The sequence below is a fragment of the Pocillopora verrucosa genome, chromosome 6 (genome assembly GCF_036669915.1).
Source record: "Pocillopora verrucosa isolate sample1 chromosome 6, ASM3666991v2, whole genome shotgun sequence".
NCBI lineage: Eukaryota > Metazoa > Cnidaria > Anthozoa > Scleractinia > Pocilloporidae > Pocillopora > Pocillopora verrucosa.
This window is the reverse complement of record NC_089317.1, coordinates 25654148-25680898: the sequence shown is the minus strand read 5'-3', so window position 1 is coordinate 25680898 and position 26751 is coordinate 25654148. Positions and strand designations below refer to the sequence as shown.

The 26751-nt window shown below is 35.8% G+C and overlaps 5 protein-coding genes across 9 annotated transcripts; 2 read left to right on the top strand and 3 right to left on the bottom strand.

Moving 5' to 3' along the window:
• Window positions 1-670: 670 nt before the first annotated feature.
• Window positions 671-2920, bottom strand: LOC131790654 (galactosylceramide sulfotransferase-like). The gene is made up of 2 exons (XM_059107927.2): window positions 2228-2920; window positions 671-1716 (listed from the first exon to the last, which is right to left on the bottom strand). The coding sequence occupies exons 1-2, from the start codon at window positions 2419-2421 to the stop codon at window positions 687-689; spliced, it is 1224 nt and encodes a 407-aa protein (XP_058963910.1). The 5' UTR covers window positions 2422-2920; the 3' UTR covers window positions 671-686.
• Window positions 2921-3096: 176 nt separating this feature from the next.
• LOC131773990 (ras-related protein Rab6) lies at window positions 3097-8051 on the bottom strand. Its single transcript, XM_059090023.2, has 7 exons — window positions 7866-8051; window positions 7690-7748; window positions 6716-6769; window positions 5944-6049; window positions 5711-5822; window positions 5136-5229; window positions 3097-4877 (listed from the first exon to the last, which is right to left on the bottom strand). The coding sequence occupies exons 1-7, from the start codon at window positions 7927-7929 to the stop codon at window positions 4740-4742; spliced, it is 627 nt and encodes a 208-aa protein (XP_058946006.1). The 5' UTR covers window positions 7930-8051; the 3' UTR covers window positions 3097-4739.
• LOC131790109 (uncharacterized protein C5orf34 homolog) lies at window positions 7983-13235 on the top strand. Of its 3 annotated transcripts, XM_059107321.2 has the most exons (11): window positions 7983-8425; window positions 8623-8808; window positions 9362-9598; window positions 9846-9925; window positions 10071-10313; window positions 10469-10529; window positions 11154-11422; window positions 12364-12465; window positions 12617-12657; window positions 12891-12949; window positions 13095-13235. In XM_059107321.2, exons 1-11 carry the CDS (start codon window positions 8129-8131, stop codon window positions 13233-13235), a joined length of 1716 nt encoding a protein of 571 aa, XP_058963304.2. In that variant the 5' UTR covers window positions 7983-8128. The 3 variants fall into 3 exon arrangements, 2 of the variants coding, with proteins under 2 accessions (XP_058963304.2, XP_066025187.1); XR_010718031.1 differs by lacking the exon at window positions 12617-12657 and having other exon boundaries at window positions 12872-12949; window positions 13095-13183; XM_066169090.1 differs by lacking the exon at window positions 10071-10313.
• On the bottom strand, window positions 10787-15803 carry LOC131790009 (emopamil-binding protein-like). 3 transcript variants are annotated; one of them, XM_066169092.1, is made up of 7 exons: window positions 15590-15769; window positions 14976-15045; window positions 14698-14836; window positions 13981-14024; window positions 13833-13857; window positions 13626-13714; window positions 10787-12452 (listed from the first exon to the last, which is right to left on the bottom strand). In XM_066169092.1, exons 1-6 carry the CDS (start codon window positions 15767-15769, stop codon window positions 13645-13647), a joined length of 528 nt encoding a protein of 175 aa, XP_066025189.1. In that variant the 3' UTR covers window positions 10787-12452; window positions 13626-13644. The 3 variants fall into 3 exon arrangements, with proteins under 3 accessions (XP_066025189.1, XP_066025188.1, XP_058963206.2); XM_066169091.1 differs by lacking the exon at window positions 10787-12452 and having other exon boundaries at window positions 12812-13714; XM_059107223.2 differs by lacking the exon at window positions 10787-12452 and having other exon boundaries at window positions 12812-13857; window positions 15590-15803.
• A 39-nt stretch (window positions 15804-15842) lies between these two features.
• LOC131782689 (calcium-binding protein 39) lies at window positions 15843-25390 on the top strand. The gene is made up of 11 exons (XM_059099459.2): window positions 15843-15991; window positions 17248-17386; window positions 18804-18864; window positions 19239-19342; window positions 20320-20438; window positions 20573-20741; window positions 21179-21238; window positions 21730-21795; window positions 22343-22486; window positions 23291-23396; window positions 23703-25390. Exons 2-11 carry the CDS (start codon window positions 17276-17278, stop codon window positions 23759-23761), a joined length of 999 nt encoding a protein of 332 aa, XP_058955442.1. The 5' UTR covers window positions 15843-15991; window positions 17248-17275; the 3' UTR covers window positions 23762-25390.
• Window positions 25391-26751: the final 1361 nt, after the last annotated feature.

The following is a 26751-nucleotide window of genomic DNA, read 5'->3' as shown; positions in this document are numbered from 1 at the left end:
TTAAATGAAATTGCATTTTTGTGACTTAAAACAAATAATTTCAATTTCCACTCTATCATCATCATACCGATCGCATAAGGAGTATGTGGGAGAAGAAATAAAAAACCACAAAAGAAACCAAAAAGAATTCTTGATAACCAAAATATTGTTGTGTGCTTGAAGCTTTTTGCTGAAAAAGTCATGTCTAAAAATCTGTCACATCTAGATCGCACGGACCGTTTCTATACGTATTTTTGCCCTGCTCTACAGTGTAATACCGTGACTTATTTTACGTGATCCATTGCCCTAGTATGGTAAAATGAAATTATAAATTCATTTATTTTCGTTTATTCATTTAGTCTAACCTAATCTTGCTGTAAAATACTTAATGTATACCAAGCGATTCAACTGACTGGATATGAATCGCTCGAAACATCAGCTTAAAGCTATTTACGGTGGCTGATTATTAACTCAGTTGATAAAACCAAATCACCTTGTTATACTCCCCCACCGTACCTGCATACGAATCGTAACCAGCTGGATTAGATACGACTGGGCAAGAAACGACTTTGGGTACGAAATAACGACCCAATTTAGTCGTATGTTCAAATAATAAAATGTCAGTACTTTTTTTTACCGGACTCTTTTTCAATGCTACCCAGATATAAGAAAAATAGGGAACGCATCGTGATCAGCTGCAGTAAGTTCTAATTTAAGGCTTTTTTTCTTAAATATTCCATATAGTCAATCTCATTGGTTATCATTTTTCCACAAAGAAGCCTCAATTGAGGAGTGATATTCTCCTTCAAAGCGTACCCCTTGATAAACTTCGACTGCTTGGCGTACGCCTTTCCAAAATGTTCCCCAGGGAGTAAACACTCTTCCTCCAACATCTTGTTGTAATTTCTCAAGCGATGAACGTCAATCCAAAACACATTCCCGAGCTTTTCAATTTTGTTCCAAAACGTTCTGTTAAAATAATTATAAAGTAATACATCAGCTCTGTTCCACTGCCGAATCTTCTGCACAAGTTCTTCGGAAAGGTTTGTATTAGCGTCGGAGGATTTCCGTTGGTTGAGCCTAAAATACACAACATCTCGAATATCCCAACAGAGCTCTCGGGCGAGTAAAATGAGTGACTCGTCAAAATACTCCATCAGGAGGACGAGGTGAAAACTTCCATCGATTTCATTTAACGCCTCTTTTATCTTTTTATCGGTAAAATATTGCTCTTTTTCCAATCCCAAGTCAAAAAATTGTCCATTTTTCAGCAAGTTTAGATATGGAAAGACAGATCCAGATTCTGAAAGATCTGAGAGTTTTGCCAAGGTATTGATAGGATCGACAAAAAAAGTCGCTAAGGAATTTTTTGAATCTTTGATTCTAAGCAACTGAGCAAATTCCATGTAAGAAAACGTTGATTCAAACTGCGAGACAGGATTTCGAAGGATGGTAATAAAAACTGCATTCGGTCTCATCAGCTCAGTCATCGATTTTCTGTTCCATCTCGCGTGATTGGAGAAAATATTCGGTCTTTTACCTTTAAGATCCGCTATAAAAGTACTTTCGAACGACAGAGGCCAGAAGAAATTAAAGAAACCATCTTGGGGAAGAGCGAAAGTCAAGTTGTGAAAGTCTCCATATCTGTTGAGTATGTTTGTGATTGTACTGCTGCCTGTCTTGTGGGTTTTCAAGAAAAGCACGTGTTCTTTTGGTTGACAGGTGTTTGGCGTGGTACTGTCGATTGAAAGAAAAAACAACAAGAAATTAGTATCCTCAATTAAGGAAAGAATATAAAAGATAAACTATCATTGGTCTCTCTTTCCTTTCAGACGTAAGGGTTTCTTTTTTTGCTGTATTAAGTAAGCTTAATAAACAATCAATTGAAACCAATGACACTTTTTTATTTTTTAATTGACTTGTTCTGAATTGTCGAGGTATTACTCCTCGAGTTCATTTTGCGTTTGTGCGGCATTTCTAAGTTAAAAACCCCAGCAAAAACATTTTCTATCAATTAGTTGTTTTAGGATTAAAAATTCGACACTTGTTTGAGTTTCTATATATACATCCTTGAGATTAAAGCTATCGAAACTCTCGTTCGCTTCTCTGCTGTCCCCAAAGAAAAGCTCGTGCAACGAGCTGCGAGAATCCTACCTCATTATCTGCACCAAAACCGCCCTTTCCCCTCCCCCCTTCCTTTGTACCCCAGCCACGCCGGTTATTGTTGCATCACTTCAAACCAACAAACCTGAATTTTTCTGTTTTTCCCATTCCTGTTATGTACTGTATGTACTCTTTGTCATCGTCATCTGTCACGCTCATCATCTTTCCCAAGTTGGACACGTAAACGATGAAGATGATAAGAACGACAGTTGCCACAAAAAGCTTCCTTGAAAAGATCGAAGATGGAGGCGCTTGATGCCATTTCACAATTATCGCCATTCAAATTATCCTCCAGTTATGAATAAACTTGGTATTCTCCCTTGAGGACCAAAAGATTCTTAGATCATAGATCGTTGGTGCATTTGTTAAGAAGCAGTACTTTTATCTGCCACGTCTATCTGAGAGCAGCGACTAAACAAAAAGATCCATTGAAGCTAGTTACAACGCATTCGTTTTCACGACTGGTCGCCACCTGTTTTAGTTTTTCTTGAATTACCCGCCAAATAATGTAATTAATAACCTCTCTACCTGTTTGATTGACACCTCCATGTTAGCTAACGTGAAATCCCAGTCAGGTTTTTATTGTCTGACTTTTTGGGCAAAAATTGGGCATCTTTGATCACGTATCATTTCTGACGTGGTCAAGAATTCTGACTCTTAGGACTATTGAAAAGGGAGTGGGGAAGTGTTCCGGAATGGCACTTTTTCCCCTCCCACGCGAAATGCCTCTTAGAGTGTAGGTACATCTTAACTGATCAACCTAGAAGCTTACAAAGAAAAAAAGTGAACAAGGCATGCCGCGTACCTCTCTATAGAAGCCCTGATGACGCATAGGAGGAAACAGAGAGAGAAAAAAAAAACAAACAAATACAAATAAAACTAAAAATGCGCCATATATCCGCGAAGATCACAAACGAGTGATTTCTTTTGAACAAAATTATACAGAATTTATTCTATAAAACAAGTTTCAACAATAATAATTATGAAAATTATCTGGCTAAAGATTAACAACAAAAGAACCACAGGTGAAGTATTTCAAAACATAAAAACATGTCAGTCACTGAACATAATCTAGGAATATTGGTCGCAACAGATGAACTGGTTGATATCTTACTTTGAGATTTTTCTTTGTTATTTTGCATATTACTTGTATGTACCTTTTGAAATATGAAAATGAACAAACAGAAGTTTGCAAAGGCCAGACATGCAGTGCAACTTTCATCTAAAAACTATCCATCAGCATAAATGCATCACCTTTCCTCGATTCTACTAGGCAAACAAATCAAGCAAAGGTTTCCTTGAGTCTTTTCTCATTTCTAAACATATTGAGAATATAATTACTTATGTCACACTATTCAAATCAATTATCAGGGTACAAAATTTTTTTTGTAGGGTTGACATCAGTAATCTTTTGATCAAACTAGAAGAAATACTATGCCCCAAAGTTCAAATAATACAATCACATGCAGTAATGCCAGTTTGGACCTTGATGTAATTATATTTTCTTTTTCTTTATAACCGTAAATACTGACTTAAGGTAACAAGTTACTGTTATCTGAAAGGTTTCAATGAAGACAGTTTTAAACAGTTATACTACTGCTTACATGACCTTAACCCTTTGACTGCCAAGAGTGACCCAGATGGAATTTCTCCCTATAAGATTGAAACAATATCAAGGAGTCAAGTGACGAGATTAAAAACAGATATCAGCTATGGAATACTTTGTTGATCAAATACCAAATTCCCAAAACTTTCATCATAAAAATTGTATGGCAGACAGTAAGGAGAATAACTAATAAGATCTTTGGAGTAAAAGAGTTTAAGGCTCCTAACTTCATCTCTTCAGATTTTATTTTTTTAGATTTCTATGGTCTTGTTTAGTGGCAACAGTCACCTATTCCACCCCTGTTGGTAACTTGAGAAAAACTGAATTGAAACCTCTGATTCACCGTCAAATAGCATTGAATACTGATTACTGGTTATGCCAGGTGCATAAAACAGTTTTAAATGAGTTATCAGGCTTGTCAATTAAGCATTAAATAAACAAGCTTGGTTGAGAAAAAACAGTTCTGCAAATTGAAACTCCCTTTGGATTAAACTTATCACTTGCTTTTTCAGAGTTGTAAAACTTTTATAAATTTCTCACTGAGAAAAGTGGTAATTGAACTAAGTGAAAGCTTTGTTTTGTGTTTATGTATCTGTACTGATACATGTGTATTAACTTTTTTTAATGTTCTTGTGATAAAAAATGATTATTGTTTTTCCTAAATAAGAATGCCATTGCCTCTGCTATTTGAATTCACGGCTTTCCATGATTAAAAACAAACTTTGCTTCATTTTCCATTCTATGCAATTTCCTGCAAGGAGTACTTGTTGACTAGCAGAATTCACACCAAGGCTTCTTTTAATTAAAACAAAAATAAACATAGTGAAGCCTTGCAACTACAATTTTGCAGCAAAGCATGCAATATTAGCCCATTATTAGAAACCAACAATAAATTATTGGAGCTGCAAAGTCTGTCTAGTTTGTCTCAAACTTTAGAAGGAAGAATAGTTGCAACAGAAGACACTCTAAAGTCTTGGCTTTTGGTACATAATCAGCAGACACAGCCTCCACTCTGCGGTTGGGGTTCTGGTGGTGTGTCCTTTAGTCTAACTTCTATAAGGTCATCTTTGTTCTGTTTATCTGATGTACTTTCCATGCCTGGTAATGCTGCAGCAACTCTCCTGAATAGCTGTTGGAAAAACAATACACCTGTTATGACCACATGCTTTGTATCTGAAAACATCATAAATTCTTTTCATGAGAAAAGAAAGAGAGGGAAAGGCTAACTTAAAGAGTTTTTTTCGGAGACAGAAATAACTATTTTCAGACTGATTTCAGAATCAAGAACTGGACTCTCACAGCTCCATTTTTAGTATTTCCATGTTGTTTAGGTTATAGGATAATCGTTGTTATAATTACCTCTTCAAATGAAGCATTTGAAACATACCTGTTTCACATTATACCCAGCCTTTGCACTTGTTTCTATGAACATCACATTTAATTCCTTTGCTTTTCTTTCTCCATCTTCTGTTGTAACTTGTCTGTATATGTATAAAAAAGCAAACAATAAACAAACACAGAGAATCACTGAAGTTACAAGTGAAGTTGAAATAATTTTATCACCTACAAAACCTGAAAATGGTTGTTGATGATCATTGCCTCACAGTGCTGAATGTACTTGGAAGAAAGTGGTTTTAATCCTCTTTACCAAAACTGTATGTATATGGGGGTAGCTTTCCTCTCTTGACATTTTAAAGTGCAATTGTAGCTAAACAAAGGAATGCTCTGCTTGTGAAAGCAGGCTTAGGAAAACAGTGACATCCAATAAAACAACTACAGGGGAGGTGATCATGATCAAGGAAAAGTTACAAAGTCAAAATAAACATAAGAGTGAGGCTTAAAATAAGGTCTCTTTATTTATAATATTCATTTGTTGATGTCAAAATAAATGTATCAGTAAAATCACATTTATTTGTATGTTCATATTTTCATGCAGTTAACTAAGAGACACCTGGGTGTTACCTTTTGTCTGAGAGATCTGTCTTGTTTCCAACCAACATAATAATGACATCACTCCCTCTCTCTGTTCTAACATCATCAATCCATTTTGCTGTTTGTTGGAAAGAGTTATAGTCTAAAAACAAAGTAATCAAATGTGTTAATGATACAGGAGACTTGCAAAGTAGCTCAAATGTAAAATGGCATTACTGTTGTTATTGTTGAATGTGTACAGTTAAAACAAAATGTTGCATTACTTGTTATGTCATAAACTACTACAGCCACACTTGAGTCTCTGATATAGCTGGGTATTAAGCTTCTAAATCTCTCCTGGCCTGCTGTGTCCCAAAGTTGTAGTCTCACCTGCAGTAAAAATCAACAAATTGTCTTCTTATTCCACTTATTGACAATGTCAAACATCTGCCTGAGTGCATTTATATGATTAACCTGTACATGTAAATCAAATACAGTCTGGATATACTTCTCAAACAAAGCTACAAAAGCCTTGTTATTCTTGAAATTAACTTTTCAGAAAAACTGATGAAAAATGTATAAAAAACAGGGCCTCTAAGGATCAATAGCCAACCAGGATTCAGTAAAATAACCTTAACTCTTTCATTTCTACACCTGTATTTGAGATAACAGCAGAAATTGAGGTAAGGATTTACCTGATACTAAAGAGTGCATCAAAAATGGATGCTACGTAATTTAAACAGAAATTTTGCTTTTGTTTCTAACCAGTACCACTCATAACAAAGATTTAGTTTACAGTGCATACCAGCTTATCAATAATCTAATCGGTCGAGTAAATAGCAAGTATTCTAACTTTATCTTATATACATGTTATTGTAACAGTTTCCATGGTTACTTCCAGCACTCAGATTCTCATACTATGCTGTTTTGTTAGCCTTTCATGCACATTCAGTCCACAATCATTTTAATTTGAAACACAGTGCAGAGTATACCAAGTCTAGCAGTTAAGTATTTAACTCGCATCTAAACAACATACAAATAATTTTAAATACTTACCGTTCTGTCTTCAAGATACATGGTTTTTGACAGAAAGTCTATCCCAATTGTTGCCTGTAGAAAAGGGAAATTAACCCTTTAATCCCTAAGAGTGACTAGCATCTAATTTCTCCTTACAGTTTCTCCCCAGAATAACATATTAACGTCACAAGAATTGAGGGAATGATCAACAACTGTGAATTGTTAAACAAATTCTCCTTTTCAGCACCTTAAGAAATTTATGGAGAACAGTATGGAGAATATGATTACTGATGTTAGGGTGTAAAAGCTTAATTGATATGGAGTAATCATATCATCACCACATAAAATGCAAGGTTTCAGGTTTTCTTTTCAAGAATACATTGACATTCATCCAAATTTCCATAGGTAAATGTTTTCTTTATTGCTTTGATGTTTATCTGAATTTCCCTAAGTCAGGAATATAATTTCTTTACACTAAGGCAAGATCGACAGTAAAGGATTTCCTGTAATGGTTTCAAAACCAATGTACATATAAATGATATGCAGTAGCATTTCCTGAATTCAAACTCTCCTTCACTGTTCTACTTTCTAGTAAAATAAACCGTATTGAAAACTGATCTTTAGCTTTTTTCTTTCTGCTTTATTCTCAGTGGTTAGTAATCAATAAAACTCCCTTGACGGTATTTCGCTTTACCGACATTAAGTCAGGCAGGAAAATAAGTCACCCTCAGTTTACAAATTTTACAAGATTAAATCGTTTGATTCCTCTAAGGGATCCGCTATGTTATTTCCCACCACAACTGCGCTGAACAGTAAAGCGAAAATAATATTGATACTCAGGGAAGGATTGCTAAGTATGCAAAAAGCAGTATTATAATCAGCTCGTATATGGGTAAATACTAAACCTTCAAGCATGTTTCGCGGGTAAAATACATGAAAACTCGACGGGAAAAACGAATCTTACTTGGAAAAAGTTGTTAAACAGCTGAAAACTAGTAATCTCTAAAACCTACCTGGTAAGTATTGTCAAAGCTATCGTACATGAATCTTGTTATAAGAGACGTCTTTCCCACTAAAAGTAGACAACACAACCATTTACTAAAACCCAGAATGACCGGGTCCAACCCACCATTTATTACAGTGATCAACTGACTTTTCGAACATCACCAAGCTGTCACAGAAAACTCACCGCTCTGTTCGCCTAAAAACACCAACTTGAATTTTCTAAGAGGATTCCCAAAGTCGGAAGACATGTCTGCGTGAGGTATAGAATCAACAGTGCTCTACAGAACCGCGAAGTGATATTTTTGTACCGAATATTACACTATATTTATCTCCAATCGAAGCCACGTAGAAATTTTGAATGCAATCTGCGCTTGCGTAGCCGGTACTTTCTCGAAACGACGTCACCAACTGAGGAACCGAGCCTTAGCTTTTTGAGAAAACAAAAAAATGGCGGCAGATTTGAAAAGATGTGGTGAAATGTGCTCAATTGATTTGATTGTTCTGTACGAAAACGATCGTTTATTTATCAAGTATAGTGATGGCTCATCTATTGAACTGTCTCCTTGTGGATCGGCGTTTGTTCATCGTCAAACAGCCTTGAGTAGCTCTGCTCAGTTTCGTCAACTGACGAGATTTGCCGTGAGCTCGTTTCGATCGAAAATAAAAGAGGCTATCAGGATTCGTAACTTGTTTGCGGATAGACCATACCTGTGTAAGGAACTAACAGATCCACAGGACCTTAAGGTATGTTGGTCCACGATCGCAGTGAATTCATTTAGCCATGTCCCATATTTTGGCAATTTTTGTGATTTCTCCGTTTCATTTATAGCTCTTGTACATCATCTTCGAGTATGATGGAAGTTTACTTAGTACTGTAGTAGTTTGCATGACTATATATTGCTCATACGTGTTATTCATTTAACAAAATTGAAATTCTCTAGATCGGTTATAAAGATGTCACGCAGTGTTGTTGGCCTGACGAACCTTCCTCGTGTTTTATAACAACAATGTCAGATGGTTCAGCGTGTGTCATGTCTGTCGATGGTCTGGCAAGCTTAACTCTTATGCCTCACAGACAAACGTTTATTGTTAAGTTTCTTGCAGAAGTTAGATACGATTCAACCAAGGTAACGTGTACAGTATTCCTCGATAGTTCACGGACCCTTTCACTACTAGCAGTGATCAACAAGTTATTTCACGTTACAATATAAGTACATCCTCAAAGATTTCAAAGAGACAGGAGACGAGAATATAGAAAAAACTAACTAGGGAACAATATTTGAATTAAAAACTAACTAGGGAACAATATTTGAATTAAAATCAAATTCTCAAAGCTAGCAGTATATGAAATGTACAACGGACAGCAAAGAGATTTACGGTATGTACATTTGTAGAGATTATGGATAATAGGAGGGTATAGTGGCCAGTTCACACAAGGTCCTCTATAGCTGTAATGGGAGCCGACACTATAGTTCACCGCTTACTTTTCATTGCTAGGCAGAATAGACCATCTCTATACTGTTTAGTTCCTTCAATCTTCCTGTCTGCCTCCCTTCCCCAGGTTCAATGGGTACCAGTGGGCTGTCAATACAATGTGACAGTGGAAATTTGCCATTGATTGATGTTACTCTTTCTAGAGTCACTGTTTCCATGCTTCATTTTTCTTCTCTTACTTGATAGATGATGGGAAACAAAGTCTCAGAGATGCAATGCCAGAAGCATTATTTTGCTTTGCACGAAAAAATTCATTCAGTATTTTCCTATCCTGAGGCATGGAAATATCCTCTCCAACTTGTTCTTGATGCAGTCAACAACAAAGCCAAAGATCCTTCCTGCTCCCTGCACAAAGAAACAACTTTGCCAGTGTCTCTGCCTGTCACATGTAGTGCTCCTCATCTTCACACATGGAACATTCAGGTGTTACCTCATTGGTCATCTAAACTTAATTCATTTTGCTTCATTTAGTTAACAAACTGTAATCCACAGACACAGTATCAGTCAGTACTGATGTTTTACCTCTCAACTGCATTCCCTTATTTTCCTGACACTTCTTCACTTTGCCAATGTCACAAGTATTAAAGTGGTGTTAGAAATTCCTTTTTCTTGATTATAATTCATCTACATTCCCCATGATGAATAAGTTTTTACTTTAAACTCTCACCAGATGCCACATGATGATAGCTGCCTGAACTGGGAGTTCCTCTGGAAGCCAAAAGTTATTTGGAGAGATGGAGTTACTTATAGGTGTGTTTCAGTTCTAAAGTTTTCCAGCTGCCAGCTCTTCCAATGATAAATACTATGTATTCTAACGTTTGTTAGCTTGCTAGTCTTTCATTGTTAAAATATACAATTTACTCTTTAATGAAATTGGTTGTAATCATGGCTACAGAGTTTTTTGTCAGTCACCTGGCTTGTTCACCATGGAGATTCACCCAGTGGATGGCTCTGTTATGAGGTCACAACGACCCAATGGAAGATATTTTGATCACTGGTTTGTTCATAATAATGAACAAACTGGCTTACAGGAAGTTGAGATTCAAGAACGAGTTTACTCTGCTGATAAACTTCTTCCACACAGATTACTGCAAAGGACAGAATATTCCATTGGTCGTCTTTTGAAACAGGCCACAAGGTGCAGCTTTTTTAAAAGCACTCAAACATGACTTAAATGTAATTTTTCTGCATCATCACAGTCTATTGTCTGTATTGTCTGTCTTATTTGTTCTGTCTAGTGAACTACAGTATTGTTTGTACAGTGCAAAAACTAGCCATGTTATGTTTTGTCAGATATATAGAATTCCTCAAGAATGCTGGGTATCAAGGAGAAGAACGCTGCTGCTGGAAAGAGGTGTGGTTTACTTCATTAATTAGGATTAATATTTTATGGTGAATCTTGAATTAATTAATTAATTAATCAATTAATTTTATTTTGATATTAAATACTTCAGTAATAACATTTACATACTTGTATGTACTACATATCACTTAAATTTGAACATCTTTGATCTTGATGTGGGTTTCTATTCATTATTTGGCACAACCCCTTTCATCTTGTAACTTACTACGAGAGTGAAAAAAAGCTAACCCAGATGTACCATTCACAAATTTAACACAGCAATGAGAGAAACCACAGCTGCAGTAAAATTAGGCTAACCTGGATGTACCATTCACAAATTTAACACGGCAATGAGAGAAACCACAGCTGCAGTAAAATTAGGCTAACCTGGATGTACCATTCACAAATTTAACAAGGTAATGAGAGAAACCTCTGAGGTTTCAGTAGTAAGAGCTATCTGATGTGTAATTTCACCCTAAGAGTATAATATACTTCATACATAAGCCATTAGTGGGCTTTTGAGGAATTGATGCAAAATTCAATGTATAAAATGCTGATTCACCATTCAACCTATTCATAAATGTTAATTAATTGTAACAACTATTGATACACCACATGACTTTTAATCCATGGTAGACATCCAAATCTACAACTGTTTTATCCAAGCCATCTTGTCCAGTACATCTTGTGGATGCTGCAGATGTTCCGGGCACAGGGAGATTCAAGGCTTACTCAAATGGACACATCAGTGTTGTGTTTAATGACAGGACAATCCTGGATGTAAGGAATTCAAGTGACCACAAGAAAAACGATCTGCAGAACCGTTGGTGTCAGCTAGTTCTTTCAAATGGGAATGTTCAGCAGTTTAAACTGAATGATGGGGAGCAGTGTGGTTTTTACAAAAGGTACAGTGTTGTAAAAGGGAAACCAATTAAAAAATGTAGCTTATTTCTGGACAAAGTTATATTATCCACATGGGTAGTGTAATGATGTTAGGATATCCAATGTAGTACAAAGTGGTCTCAGTAGAAGATAGCACTTGATTGATCAATACATACTTTGAAACCTAGAGCCCCAATATTTTATGCTTTCTTTGCTTTACCCTTATCTTTCCATTTGTTACAGTTGCATGCTTCACATTTTATTGAGAACCTCAAAAGAAATAAAAATGAAATAATCTGACATTAACCCTTTCCACCCTTTCATCGATATACATATACTCCATACTGGTTTTCTATACATTCCCTAAGTTGCTGAGGAGGAGAATTTGTTTGATAATCCAGAGCTTCTTTAGTTGGTGACCATTTCCTTTATTCTCACAACCTGAATGTGTGATTTGGGGGTGATATTGTAAGGAGAAATTAGATGCTAGTCACTCTTTGGGATTAGAGGGTTCATAGTGAGGTTGTAAATGCCCAAAATTCCCTGTGGGGCAATAAAGCCAACCCAAACTAAGTATAATATATGCACACTTGGCCATGTTACATGTAGATCTAAGTTTAATCTACATAGCATTAACCCACCCTTAACCCTTAAATTCCCAGTGTCAGATTGTTGATTCTCCCTTCTAGCTACTAAAAATTTTTTTTGTAAATAAGTTACAAGAATTTAGACTAAGATCAAAATAAAAACCTCTTCCTGGTAAGTTAGAGTATTCTCATTACTTGTTTACTGGTTAATATAATGGATATTATAGGGAGAAGTGACATGTTCATCACTTCTGGGAGTGAAAAGGTTGAGAAAATGCTGTCCTGTGCTAAGACTTTTCGCAAGGATGCCAAAACAAGTTGAAGTTTTGTTAGCCATGACCTGTTTATTTGCTTAAGTTGATGTTGTTCTTGTCCAGGTATACAGAAATGGCTCTGCATTGGGCAGAGTGGGTAGCTGCCACACCCTCACAAAGGAGAACCTTTTACAAAGACACAATATGGGACCCTGAGAGAAGAAGGTGAATATTAGACTCCTGAAACTTTGACCATAAAAAGCACTGAGAATCACAATTTACACACCTAGATCAAGAAGCAGATTTGGGAAATATTACATGTCTCTATGGCACTAGCAAGCTTTGAAAAAGTGTAACATTTTGTTATTTTCCACAGGGCTGTTGACATTGAAATGGGAAAAATTAAGACGTTCAATTGTATCCTTGGTGTCATCTCTCTTGAAAATAACTGAACCCTGCAATAGTTGATAACTCAAGACAATAATTCACCATCTTAATAAAAATGATCACCACTATTATCTAGTAAATTTATTTCATGTTCAGTAACCAGTGAGGACACTTCATTCACAGGTATGTTTTGATATGATTTATTGGAGTTTGTAATTATTTTTACTTACAATCCTTAACTTAGTGATTGAACTGTACTTCAGATATTCATAATCAAAATCATGTGGAACATTTGGTGGGAAAAAAGTTTCAGGATATTCAGGTGAAGACAATGATTAAAAAAAAATCATTTAATCAGAAAGGTTCCAGACCAAGGACTGATTAAATCTAGTTTCCTAGTGACTCTTATTGTTAACAATGTACAGTACAGGGTATCTAATGTTCAGTTTTCTGTTGATTCTAACCAGGATGCTACTGAGAATGACAGCACTGAGCCAGGCTCAGGCCAAGGTGACAGGGAAACTATGATCAGGAGAGTTCTGGAACAGACAAGTGAGGCCATATGTGAAATTGATGGTCTGCTAACTACATTAAAATGTTCATCTTGAAGAAAATGCCTCCTCTCCAAGATTAAGAATCAATTTTGGTGCCTAAATTGTTGAATTTTTTCTTAAAAAAATCTGATAATGATGTACATGTACGGCTGATTTCCATTTCAAAAGTTATTGCACTTACAACTTACTCTCATTTCTTCAGCAGCAAACATTTTTTTTAAAAAACGTTTTGTGTGGTCCTGTGCACACAGAAACTCCACAAAATCTTTTCCGTAGACTATGATTACAAACTTAAGACTTAAAAATAACAGATTAGCTGCTTATTGAGAAGAACTGACCGGCCATTGGAAAGCATTTCAGGTGCACAGTAGAAGCTAGCAGAGATAGGAAACATTGCATCTAATGAGTTATGCTTGTAGCTAGCCAATGCTAAATAATGCTGACCTATGTTGTGGCTGCCAAATTATAGGCTTTCATGTCTTTTTCTTTTGGGTTGTTGCTGATGTTTTACCAGTGAACAGCTCTTCCATTTCCTTCCAAGAATGCCATAAAAGGAGAAAAGGAATAATGACCCACAAGCCATTAAAAAATACTAAATAGCACCACAGGTACAAAGCAGAGCTTGTGTCTAAACTAGGGCTGCCTACCAACCATTCAGGGCAAAATGTCATCCAACCTGGAAAAAATAATGATCCCTATTAACAGAAATAATTGTTGCAACATTTATTATTTATCATTGTAGAAGGAGAATAAAATTGTACATCATAAGCAGATAGACAAGAAATGACAATTACTATACCTCCATACAGCTCACAAACACAGAGAGTGATCTGTACAAAATGTCTGTTGAAATGATGTGAAACAAATAAACTTCAATGATGCCAAACATTTTGATTATGTGCATATATTTTCTACTGCAATAACTCATTCATTCATTTTTATGGTCTCTATTCTGAAAGTGTTGGTGTCTGTAACAACCCTGCCCCCCCCCTTTTTTTCACCTTGTGTATGTTTGCAAATTTCACAAATTTTTTTGTTATTTAGCTTAAATCCTTGTATATTACAACAAAAAAATCAATGGAACTGCACAACTATTTGTCCAGAAAACCTCTCTACCTGCAAGTATCGGATTCAACCTCAGAACAATTGTGATAATAAAAGAAAATGTTTCTTTAGTGTTTCTTTCAATGGCACAATCTCAAACTTCCCCTTGATATGTTACAGCTTTCAAATAGGGGCCACTTTTGACATCTTTGGGTGTACCAATTTCATGTTGGTTTTGATCTCTATTTCCTTCTAATTTCCCAAACAGTGACCGGCCTCTAATTTCTCCATACAATATCACCCTTGAATAAAATGTCAGGGTCATGAGTATGAAGGAAATGATCAGCAATTTAAGAAGCTTCTGATAGTCTAACAAATTCTCCTAATCAGTAGCATAGGATCTGTAAAGAGAGCAGTGTGGAGAATATGAATACCAATCTTAGGGTGTAAAGGGTTAAATATCAAGACAGACCTGTAATGTTTGTTGTAAGAAATGGCATGAATCAACAACAAAGCTAATGGTCCTGTGAGAAAGACTGTCAGAATCTCTAGTGAAACAATTGTTGGATCAGAGTGTAGCCACCTTGAATCAGCTTTGCCATATTCCTTCCCTAAAATCAGAATTAATTTGTAATCATATCTAACATGAGGAAGCTGTTTGGTTCCACAGCAACTGGAACCAATGACAGCCATTGAAGTTAATAAAAAGTATCATTCACCAACACTGATAGTGTAGTTACCGGTACTCACACAACTCAGCCAGAATGTGGTTGGAGTTATTAACACTTCCAGTTAGAGAGAAGTACACAAATGGTCCTTCCTGTGGAAAAAGAAAATGTAAAAAGGTTTTTTTCGTAGATTTAATACAAAAACAAGCTAATGTTTTCATAGGGAAAAGGTTCCTTGCCTTTTCCTCACATGAACTTATGCTATTCGGTGAAAATTGCTTTTTGATTCTTATTTTATTTGGGATGGACCATAAAAAATGAGGGAGGGGGGGTACAGAAAGTTAATGTCATGAACAATTTCTAACAAATTTAATAGTGCACTGCCTTGAAAAACATTTCCTCCACAGAGAGTTTAAGGAAAATTTTTGGAAAAAATATGGGACATTCATGTGGCTTGGGAATGCCACATTCTAGAATAATTTTCCAATTGGTCCATCCTTACAAAAAAAATTCATGCATTGGCTATGAGTACTTTTTCTTGGGAAGAACGTAAAAATATTTATTTTTTCTTATCTGACTTGACCTTCCTTTTGCTGCTTGTTTCTACTGGTTTCCAATTATCTCCTTTTAAACTTTTTATTCCCTTCCGTCCATGATTTGAACAAAGTCATATATAGTGCCAAAATTTACACCCACCAGTGTAAAATGTGTCATCGCATCATACAATAGCCACGTAATTATCCACTTCTCCAACGATGGCAGCTTACGACCAGCAGTAAAAGCTAAAATTATCGCTAAAAAGAGTTGCAAAAAAGTGAAGGAAAGACTTAGGACAGAGGTCGCATTTGTCTCCAGAGGTGTCCAAAGACGTGCCATGATACAGAGTCAGTTTACATGTCATGTACGACCATCTGAAGATGACATATGTGTCAAGCGCCATTTTGACCGTGAAAACTGGACCGATCGATGCTGGTAAGTCGCTTCCGTTGACTTGAACAGGAGTGCATATTGAAAACAGTCCTTTCTGGTGTTTTTTTTCTACCTTTCATCGAATCGAAAGTTGATCGTACAAAGCAGAAGTAATTGCCAGGAATTTAGGTGAGAAATATCTTTCATGTAATTAGCTACTTGCATTAAAAAATCCGCATTCTTCCTGATCATATCAAAACTAGATGCTCATGAAATTCTTGAGTCTTTCACCTTCAATTTGCAATTACGAAATTTCTGTTGCTTAAAAGCCGTTAATTTTCTCTGTTTGGATCAGTTTCTGGGCTTGCAAGTTACTGCAATTGTACAAGTTTGAAGAATCATTCTGTATCTTGAAATTAAATGCATGAGTGACGTACGCATGTAAAACACCAGAAAAGTGAAAGTTATTTAATCCATGCAACCGAGTTCTTCAGCGCTTTGAAATCTACTCGTCGCTACCTTACAGGTTGCAATTAGGGTAGGGTTTGTCCATACACAGGTTACTTACTTATTGGAATACCTTTCAGATCATTCTTATCATTCGATATGTCGTGTAAAAATGAGAATATTCTGCCGACCGATTTTTAAACTGTGTAGTGCATTGATGTGTAGCGAATAATTTGACATATTTCCTTAATAAGCTTAAAAAGAATCGTGTCTCTGATTTGGCAGTTTTAAATGAATTGATCTTCAAGCTTAGTTTTAAAACCTTAAATACATTTTTTTTAATGCAGCTCTTGATTCCTATATTTTCAAGGCTTTAGTAAATAAACATGTGAGGCAGTATATGCAGATCTGTAATGAGGGGTTGTCTAACACAAACACTAGCTTTATGAAAATTGACCTAAAAATACTATGATTGTGGCCAGGCATTTCTTCCATAAAGTATTTGTGCCTTTTTTTTTTATAGAGAATACATTTTTTTTAAAGAGGCATCAAGAAATCAGGGCTTCAGGAACAACCTTAGTTGATTTCCATTTTGAAGTATCAGGCCTTTTAGACCTTCAAAGTCAATTTCTTACAAGAAGGGAATTTTTTTCAGGCATCCTTCTATGAAACAAACTGTGAGGTTCAGAGTCTGAGCATTTGATCTTGTAAATAGCATTTTTTAAAGCCTTATTAATTGTTTATTCCAAGCTTCATTTGACTACAACTGTCTTGCCTATGATTTACAGTATGTGAATTGATCAGAGATACAAATTATTATTGATGCTAAGTCATCCTCCTGTATGTCAGTGGCCTATTCAAAGAAAAAAAGTCATAGCAATTTTCAAAAGTTTTAATGATGATTACAGTTGTACATGAACCCATGCATAATCTGTGATACCTTTTACAACATTCTCCTGAAAGGCAAAGGTAGATTTGAAAAAGTTAACTTTATACAGGGACTGAGATCAACACTCTGGTAGAATCATGCCTTTATTTGGCTCATCCAAAAAGAGTCCTGCAGAACTTGTAAAGATTGCTCATGATGACTTACAAGTTATCGAAAATGAGTCCACTGGAAGCAGAAAATATGACAAGGTGAGTTATCTTCTTATGATATAAGAGGATACATGCACTTATTGACTGGGAGAGAGCCAAATATTTTCTGACTCAGTCATTACAAGATAATTTGGTTTTATCAATTGAGTTGATAAATTAACCTTTTAACTCCCATGAGTGACCAAGACAGAATTTCTCCTTGCATTATCAATACAATATCAACCAGATGAGTGGTGAGAATAAAGAAGAATATCAATTTGGGGATAATTACTTGATCCAATACTAAATTCTCTGAACTAACATTAAAAGAATCGTATAGTTAACAGTAAGGAGAATTACAAATTTGATGTGGGAGTTAAAGGGTTAAATGTAAATTGGCCACCATAATTAATTCCTAAAGCTGATGTTTAGCATTATCCCTTCATCATGTGCTCTTACAAAGGAGTAATGCTTGAAACATTAACTTAGGATACTCTTTATAGTGGCCAATCTACAGTATGAACTCAGTTGATAACACCAAATTGTCTTGAAATACTCCTTGCTGATGCAGCAGTACAGTTTCTTTAGAAATTCCCCCCATTGCCTTGGTCATTAGGCATGTTATGATATGACATACAAACAACTTGGCTGCAAGATATTACTGGCAAACAACATTACAGCCATTCATTTTTCATCAAGGTCAAGGAAAAGCAGAAAAGCACAAATTATGGGTTATTGTAATTAAATTGTGTGAATATATTGATTTTAGGGATCTTACCTCTTATGTGGTGATCAATATAAAGCTTCAACATTGGGTGGGCAATCTGAACCTTGCCTGGCTGGTCTACAAGGTTTTTAAGGTCTAGGTTTTAGAGCTTGTTCAATGTGTATCAAGTCACAGTCACTGATTTGCCTTTTACAAATAAATTGGGTGGGGTATTTGAACAAAATTTTTGCCCTGGGGTTGGGAATTTAACAAACACAGTAACAGCAAGTTTTGCTACTCGTCAAGTATGCTACATTCAAGTTTGCTTCATGTTCACTACTTATGTGCCGAATTCGCTACTTTCTTCATCCTATCATTCTATCATTCTACTTCCATGAACTTTTAGAACCAACATCTTGTTTTAAAGAAATCTGCCTTACTCAAACTGAAATGGGCACCATGTTTTTGCATATTATTATGGTGATTATCTACAAGAGAGAGAAATGGCAGACCTAGAAAAAGAACTGTTAATGGCTAGCCCCTCTAACCTTTGGTCTGGAAGAGATATCTTGATGACTTCTTTTCACTGTGGGACATTTTTACAAAAGAAGCATACAGTTTTGTTGACTTTGCCAACGTGTACCACCCTACAATCAGGTTTACTTGAATGTGAAACATAACCTTGCTTATCCTTGTTATTTTTACTTAAGTGTCTATGTTTAATTGTTTATGTCACCAAATAAAAATTGAAATGTTAATGATTATTTTCAGGCACTTGAAGAACTTGCTAAGACACTAAGTGCTATGAAGACAATTTTGTATGGGTCTGGAGGTATTTTCATTTTTCTTTCAAGTACATCATTACAGCTCATTATCTAGTCTCCAAATTCTCTCATGGCAAGCTTTTTTAGAAAGACTATCAAGTTGAATGTTTGTGCTCACCTACCTGTGCTCTCCTGTGCTACAGTTGTGTGGGATTTCCCAAAAAAAAAAAAAAAGCAAACAAATGCAATTCTTGCCAATGGTTCCTCATAGGTTGGCATTAGCCTTAAAATAAGCCAGCAGTCTCTGTAATCTTTGTCCGAGCTTGTTGTCTTAACTGCTGTCTACTTCCATACTTTTTTTTCTGCTTTCTACTCGCAAAAAGAAGGAAATACTTCCAATAAAAGTAATTAGTAACAAAGAAAATATGGAATCTTTTCTCAGACCAAGGTCCAGTGACTGAACATGTGGCCCAGCTTGCGCAAGAGATATACAATTGTGATCTCTTCAAGATCCTAATACAACACCTACACAAACTAGATTTTGAGGTGATGTATTTTTTATTTATTAATATTAAATTTTTGACTAAATTTCCTGTTGTGTGTTATCTACTTTATGAGTTTCTGTGCTTGTAATGTCATGGTTTTTGAATTGCTACGAATGAATTAATGGGAAGAATTTTTTAGAAAAATTTTGTCTCCTTCAAGGCAATTCCCTTCTCAGAATACAGTGACATGACTTCTCTTATGAAAAAGTGGTAGAAGTGGTAGTTTTGTGAATCATATCTGATGGTGTAATATATAATGTGTTTGGAAATTTATTAAGGGTTGCATGGAGCTTTATCATCATTCTACAATAACTTGATTTTGCCCTTCTTCTTCTCTTTCTTTACACAAGAGCATCTAGCATGCATTATCAGCACCTACCATCAATGCAAGTGAAGAGTGGAACAGAGAGATATAGCATTGCTCATCTATCTGTCAATGATATCAATCAATTTTTTGAAGCCTTTAATCCTAATATAAGTGTGCATATTTTCCATACTGTTCTCTATGCATTTGCCTCTTTAGTTGGTGCTCAACTCCTTTATTTTCGTGGCTTTAAAGTTTGATTCAGAGATGATATTGCAAGGATAAATTAGCTACTAGTTACTCTCAGGGACCAAAAGGTTAAGGGCTTCCCTGATTCTGATGATCACAACAGGAATCATACCAACTACTCTCTGAATAATTACTACTGACAAACTTATTTTGGTAAACTTACCAGCTGATGAGATCATGCCAAAAGCTATAACACCATTCCTCTTCTGCTTCTTATTGAATAAATTTTTAGAGTACATAAACTGAAACAAACAAAAAAAAAATTCCCCCCAGCCTCTGATGATACATTTTGCTTATGCCATCATTTAATTGAAAACCCCTTTACAAGACTACCCTCGTGTGCTCTATCAATTGACTGCCAACATATTGTTAGAACTGTTTATCTATTGTGATACTGTCTAGTAATTAGCTTGCTTTCCATTTAGAGCAAGAAAGATGTGGCTCAAATATTTAACAGTGTTCTCAGAAGACAAATTGGAACTCGAAGTCCAACTGTGGAGTACATTATGGACAATAAAGAGATACTTTTTCTCCTTGTTGGAGGGTAAGTTTGTGATCAAATGTTTAGTGATCTCTTTAATTAATAATTAATTCTTACTCATAAGTTATATTAATGCCTGTCTGTTTTTCACCATTCTGATTTCACTAATCTTGATTTTTTTCTTTCTACTGTTTCAGTTATAGAAGCCAGGAAGTGGCTTTAAACGATGGGATTATGCTCAGGGAATGCATCAAATATGAGCCCTTAGCCAGAGCTGTGCTAGATGATCAAAGGTTCTATAGGTTCTTTGAATATGTCGAAATGTCAACATTTGACATTGCCTCTGATGCATTTTCAACATTCAAGGTATGTGTCAAATTACAGTAAATGGCTGTTAATTGTTCTTTTTAATTTAATTAATCTTATGTCATTTCTTGTAAGTTTGTCCCTTTTGTTGCTTCATATCAAAGCTCAGGAAAGGGTGTAGAAAGATAAGTCATAAAATATGTTTAATACTGCAGTCTCTCTGTGATGACTACTTGAACCTCTCACTCCCAAGATCTACTTAACAATTCTCCTTACTGTCTGCCATATAATTCTCTTGATGTTAGTTTGGAGAATCTGGATCTCCTCATAATCCCATATTTAATATTTCTTTAGTCTCATCACTTTTCTACTTAATAATGTATTTGTATTGTAAGGAGAAATTCTGTCTTGGCCCCTCATGGGAATTAAGTGTCAAATGAAAATCATGATAATTTGTTCCTTAATTTCTCTCTCTCTCTCTCTTGTCACATTTGTAGGATCTCCTTACTAGGCACAAGATAACATGTGCAGAGTTTCTAGAGAGAAATTACGAAAGGGTAACAAGAATTCATGTATACTGCTCTGTTTTATTTCAATTTTCCATTTCTTTCATTTTTCATACAGTACCATTCTTACAAAGCTTACATTAACAACATTTTCATGTGCACCTACTTCTTTACTTAACTAACAGTGCAGTACATACTTAGAAAGTATTCAATACATACCTTATTAAACTATGGAGAAGAAACTGTGATACATTACATTTCAGTCAATGGTTTGCATTTGCATGCAAATGAAGACCAGGACTTGCTTTTACTTCTGATGTCATGCAAACTCTTTTTTTAAAAGTTATTTTTAGGCATAGTTTTTACTATAGAAGTAATTAATAGCGGGGATTTGATTTGTAAGTTTTGTGGTGTTAGCCAGGAGTTTGTCTAATTGTCTTTTGCTGTTTGATGCTTTTTGTGTGCTTTTCCATACATTTTTTATGTGATTGTTGTGCCTGTCAGCCCAATAAATTTGCTGTTTGTTTTTTTCTTTCCCAAAGTTTTTTGAACAGTATTCCAAGTTACTGAACTCGGATAATTATGTAACAAAAAGACAGTCACTAAAGGTAACTAAGTAGATTTCAGTTCATTTTAGCTGAGTATTTAACATTTATTTTAAGTATAGATGCATGCAGCTCTAATAATTATGTAATGTTTACTGCAGCTATAATTTTGACTTAAACTCTGTTGGATTGTTTTTGTTTTATCCAATTTCAAATATTACCTGATATGAAGTTTGACTTCACTTGACAAATACCATGTATTGGGGTAGTAAGTTTATTGATAGATGTTACTTTGAGTAACTTCTTATTCTGCTCTTGTAACTGAGAGACTCACAAACCCATTCAGGCCTTGCTTTGGTTGTGACAAGTTAGTTATGGACTGACCTGTTGCCAGTAGGTCCAGGACATGCATGAAACCAAAAAATAATGCTGAGTACTTAATGCTGTTGCTTTTGGTTTCATTTTCCTTAGAAACACAAAGACATTCTATAGATATTTCTCAGTGGAAAAAGTCAAGAAAATAAATAATTATATTTCCTATGGTCACAGTTTTCTGACCATTTTACAGTAACAACATTTGCAGTTAGCTGAATTTTTTTCCATGCAATAGCTTCTTGGTGAGCTGTTATTGGATCGGCATAACTTTACTGTGATGACAAAGTACATAAGTAATCCTGAGAATCTGAAGCTGATGATGAACATGCTGAGAGACAAGAGCAGAAACATTCAGTTTGAAGCATTCCATGTATTCAAGGTAAGGTCTGATCTTGTTTGGGTTGTTACTCCATGGCAACTTCCCTCTCGGCAGAGCTGTTACTTAGAGAGGATAGCCAGCCAAAATTGCAGTTAATCTGTCATCTTTCGATGGCTTCTCTCAGCATTGCTGCTCTAAGTGCCGATGAAAAATGTACAGTGATTAATATACCATCAAAGAAATTTACATAGCAGCCATTTCTCTATTCTGGGTGGAATTGGATCCGCATAATTTGTCAGCAACAGGTTCAGTTGTGTAGGCTGAGTTTCCATACTCACTTGTATGCCTGGGACAGAACAGTTAACAGCACTATTGAATGGTTCCCACTCTTGTGTTTGATCTGACGAAAGTAATCAGCAACCACAATAATCTGGAAACCTTATTTGCCTTCTATTTTCAAACCTATCGACAACCTTGTTGTGTGAGTCGCATATTTTGCCAAGAATTCATCACAATGAACCTGACTAGGTTTAACCCTTTAGCGATCACCAACTTAAGAAACTCTTGATTGTTAGATAAATTCTCCTTGTCAGCACCTTAGTAAATGTACAGAGAACAGTATGGAGAATATGGATACTGATGTTAGGGTGGAAAGGGTTAAAAACACAAACTTCTCCATCGAGCCCAGCGCATCAACCATTAAACTGTACAGTCAGCTTTTCTTGTTTTGTTTTGGGTTTTTTTTTTTCATTGTTTGTTTCTGTTTTTTTGGCTTTAGATGACTGTGTTTTTTTTTGTATTAAATGACTAAGGAGTATTTTTTCAATTCCATAGATTTCAGTTGTTATGTTATTCTTTCCACAGGTATTTGTTGCAAATCCTAATAAAACCCCGCCAATCCAGGAAATTCTTGTTAAGAACAAAGACAAACTTGTCGAGTTCCTAACTAGTTTTCACAATGACAGAACAGGTAATGTGGTAATTATCTGTCATGGGATCATGAAATGTTGAAAATCTTACTGATTAGTCAGAAAGTCTAGTTTCCTTGACTCATTTGCAACTCAGAATCTTGAACCTTGAATTCAGCATTGATTTTTTAAATGAGGATCTCGTTGTAAAGATAAATTGTAATGAAAAATTGTAGAAGCTTTAGTACTTTGGCAGGTTTTTTTTACTGTAAAAATGCCTTTCATCTTGAAATGACCTGATAGATTTAAGACCTTAGATCGTTTCTCTATGCATTTCTTGATGGAGTTTTGATTTTTGTTTCTTGCAGAGGATGAGCAGTTCAATGATGAAAAAATCTATCTAATCAAACAGATCAAGGAACTGTAATCACCCCAGTGTGGAAATTAGTGTAAATCTTATTTTGTATCCAATATCAAGTATGTTTTTAACACCAGCGATCTTCACGATGTCTAGAATGAAACAGCTACAGTACATCATACAGCTCTTGACAAAACCGTTAGGAGTGTAGACCAGGGAAACAGTGCTTATTTTGGGGGGATATGTATCATGCTTAGAAATAATTGATCTGAGAATATTTCTAGGGGAGCGGAAAGTTCTTTGAGACAAACAAGTAAGAAAGAAAGTTGTCATTAATGAGTGGAGCCCAGTTATGTTATGAGCTCGAGATTTCTATCGCGTGATGGCTGTTGAGGACGAAGCAAGAATAAATGATCACGCATACAAAGCGAGGGAAAATGATTTACTTGTTTGAGCATAAATCTTCAAGTTATTCAAAACAACAGGACAGGCTCATGTTTTATTTGATTTTGTTTACAACCATACACTGCGAGGCTACTCACTTTTCCAACTGTTTAAATATAAACGGAATAATGAGCGAGTAGCATAGCAAATCAGATTTTTGTTTTCCTGATGGAACGCTAGTAGATTTATACCAATATACAGTATACAGTATGGCGCTTTTCTTTGTAACTGAAGAAAATTAATTTTCAATTCTCGCGTTTAGTTGCTAGACATCTCCTGCTGCTTCAGTTAAGACAGTTTGGTGTTTTATGAAAATGACACCCATTAAGTGATACGGTTTGTTATTCTCACACATATTCAGAGGATAACGTATTAATATTGTGAGGAAAAGTTATGTCAATAATCTCTGAGAGGATACAACAAGAGAGAGTGAAGCTTAGAGACTGAATTCCTCATTTCAAATGTGAACACTTCCATGTGTTGTTATTTGTAGGTTACTCCTGTTTTCGGAGATCCCTAGGGGATTTATTTGTCGCGGTTTCTTGAGGGCCCCTACTTGTTCTCCACCAAAACGATTAAGTGACACGCGAGGTGCTTGTATTTCCTGCAGTTCTTTCTCTGAGCTTGATCCTCTCGTCGTTCCATAAATTACCTGTATTCATACATTGTATGAAGGGTGTCTTTCAGATCTTAATTCTTAAACTTGTGTTGGCACTCTAGGTAGAGGTAAAAGTGTTTCACTATCTTCCTCTTGTAAATCTCAGAGAGTTATTTCATGAGTAAATGTATGGTTCAAAGGGGTAGATCCTAGCTCGTCTTTTCTTAAGAACACAGTTCTACAGCTATTAACAGTTATTGTAGGAGGTGCTGAGATCGTTTAGACATTCACTAGTCTGTTCTTTATCTCTTCACACCAGCTGAGACCGTGCTCTTGCCTTGGTCTAAGATAATCAAATTTGGAATCTGTGACTATTTTCAACGCGATGCTGATATCGCGTTTGTTAAGTTGGCTTTGACTGAGCTGTAAACCTTGATCAGGTTTAGTTCGAGGAGCTACATCGTGCCCAATACAGTTTAAAAAATGTGCCAAATTTTCAAGTTTGCCTCTTTCAATCTATGTCAATCTTCTCTTTTGAGTTATTCGGCGTTTTTGGTGTTTATTAATGGAAACGGAGTATTAAAGGTTCCTTCTAACTAAGACTGTGCTTAAATAGATGAAAAAATGCACGATTTATATACACACATTATTACACCGGAACAGTGTTCTCTTTTTGTATAGATAGTTGTCCACTGATAATAGATTGATCCAGGCGAGGGTTTTGCGTTGAAATTTCTTGATTTTTTAGAAGAGAAATATAGAATGAAATTATCCTGATATTTAAAGACTGTTTAATAGCGGTAATTTGCCCATAAGGGTGACGAGTTAGTAATGAGATGCGTAATCACTCCTGCGCTTTGCACATTAAGGAATCTTCGGCTACTTTAACCGTACTGCATGTAGCCCTTATTTAGGCGACAAACGCACCCCAAGTAACTGCAAAGGAGGTAAATTAACCTCGTTTTTAACTGTTTAACCCCTAATAGTGACTAGCATCCAGTCTCTCCTTACAATATTATCCCAAATTCCAACATTAAGGTCATGAGAATGAAGGAAATGATCAGCAAGTGAAAAAGCCCTTGGTTGTTAAACACATTCTCCTTGTTTCGTCCTTAGGAGCGTGTTTAGCGTTTTCACCCTCCTGTGCGATATCCAATGCACGTCTTTCTCTGCATCTGTTTCGTGTCACTTATGATACAGTCAAGAAAATGCATTACTACAGTAACTGTAATCATCAGTTTGATGACTGCCGGTAACTAAATTTAGACAACAAAGCAATTGGCCTCTGTTCGACAATAATAAACTTTTATTAAAACCGTTTTTTAGTTCATTTGAGTATAAAACTGTCTTAATTCTGCCATGATTGCTGCCAGAACGCCCACTGTTTCAAAGGCTCGCTCCCTGTGCTACCGGACTGTACCGTAATGTACTAATGATTGACTGATCGATTGTCTCCGGCTAATACACGTAAATACGTGTTCAGTAAACTAGCATCAAAATAAGCTCATAAGCAAAAACTCGGTGGTGTCGTTAAATCTCTCCTATCCATCCGTTTAGGATCCATAACATTTTTACTTGCACTTGGTAGCTCTTCTGAGGTATGTATCCATCAGCTGTATGAGAAGTTCACAGCGGTATAATGTAGCAGTCGACTATCATAGGGTTTCTGTTGAACAATGGCCCGGCGATTGATTACGATACGTGGCTGTTTAGGTCATGAACACTTCGACATCGTTTATGACAAGTAATGGAAATAGAAAGATCGATTAGGGCAGAATTCTCAGACAGAAAAACAGGAAACGGTGGCTTTCCCTACTCGTTTTCTATCTCTCAAAGACAATTCGTCACCGTTTCAGGCACCATCTTGATAATCCATTTATAATATGAAAGTCACAAATACTATGATCGTATACGACACAAGAAGAGAGCAGCTGATTTATTCTTTATAATCGTGAAACGCTGATATCAAAACGTTACTTACTATCTCTCTAGAGAAAATGGCTGAAATCTAAGATTC

Coding starts and splice junctions, on each gene's coding strand:
- LOC131790654 (XM_059107927.2), bottom strand. CDS start 2,421: ATGGCGATAATTGTGAAATGGCATCAAGCGCCTCCATCTTCGATCTTT. Junction 1,717..2,227: donor GGAAAAACAGAAAAATTCAG/GTTTGTTGGTTT, acceptor TTCAATCGACAG/TACCACGCCAAACACCTGTC.
- LOC131773990 (XM_059090023.2), bottom strand. CDS start 7,929: ATGTCTTCCGACTTTGGGAATCCTCTTAGAAAATTCAAGTTGGTGTTT. Junction 6,770..7,689: donor GCTTTGACAATACTTACCAG/GTAGGTTTTAGA, acceptor CCTTTTCTACAG/GCAACAATTGGGATAGACTT. Junction 4,878..5,135: donor CTGGGTATAATGTGAAACAG/GTATGTTTCAAA, acceptor TTTTTCCAACAG/CTATTCAGGAGAGTTGCTGC.
- LOC131790109 (XM_059107321.2), top strand. CDS start 8,129: ATGGCGGCAGATTTGAAAAGATGTGGTGAAATGTGCTCAATTGATTTG. Junction 9,599..9,845: donor TTCACACATGGAACATTCAG/GTGTTACCTCAT, acceptor AACTCTCACCAG/ATGCCACATGATGATAGCTG. Junction 10,314..10,468: donor CTTTTGAAACAGGCCACAAG/GTGCAGCTTTTT, acceptor ATGTTTTGTCAG/ATATATAGAATTCCTCAAGA.
- LOC131790009 (XM_059107223.2), bottom strand. CDS start 15,769: ATGGCACGTCTTTGGACACCTCTGGAGACAAATGCGACCTCTGTCCTA. Junction 15,046..15,589: donor CGATGACACATTTTACACTG/GTGGGTGTAAAT, acceptor CTTTTTCCACAG/GAAGGACCATTTGTGTACTT. Junction 14,025..14,697: donor TCTTACAACAAACATTACAG/GTCTGTCTTGAT, acceptor TCATTTCAACAG/ACATTTTGTACAGATCACTC.
- LOC131782689 (XM_059099459.2), top strand. CDS start 17,276: ATGCCTTTATTTGGCTCATCCAAAAAGAGTCCTGCAGAACTTGTAAAG. Junction 17,387..18,803: donor GAAGCAGAAAATATGACAAG/GTGAGTTATCTT, acceptor GATTATTTTCAG/GCACTTGAAGAACTTGCTAA. Junction 18,865..19,238: donor AATTTTGTATGGGTCTGGAG/GTATTTTCATTT, acceptor ATCTTTTCTCAG/ACCAAGGTCCAGTGACTGAA.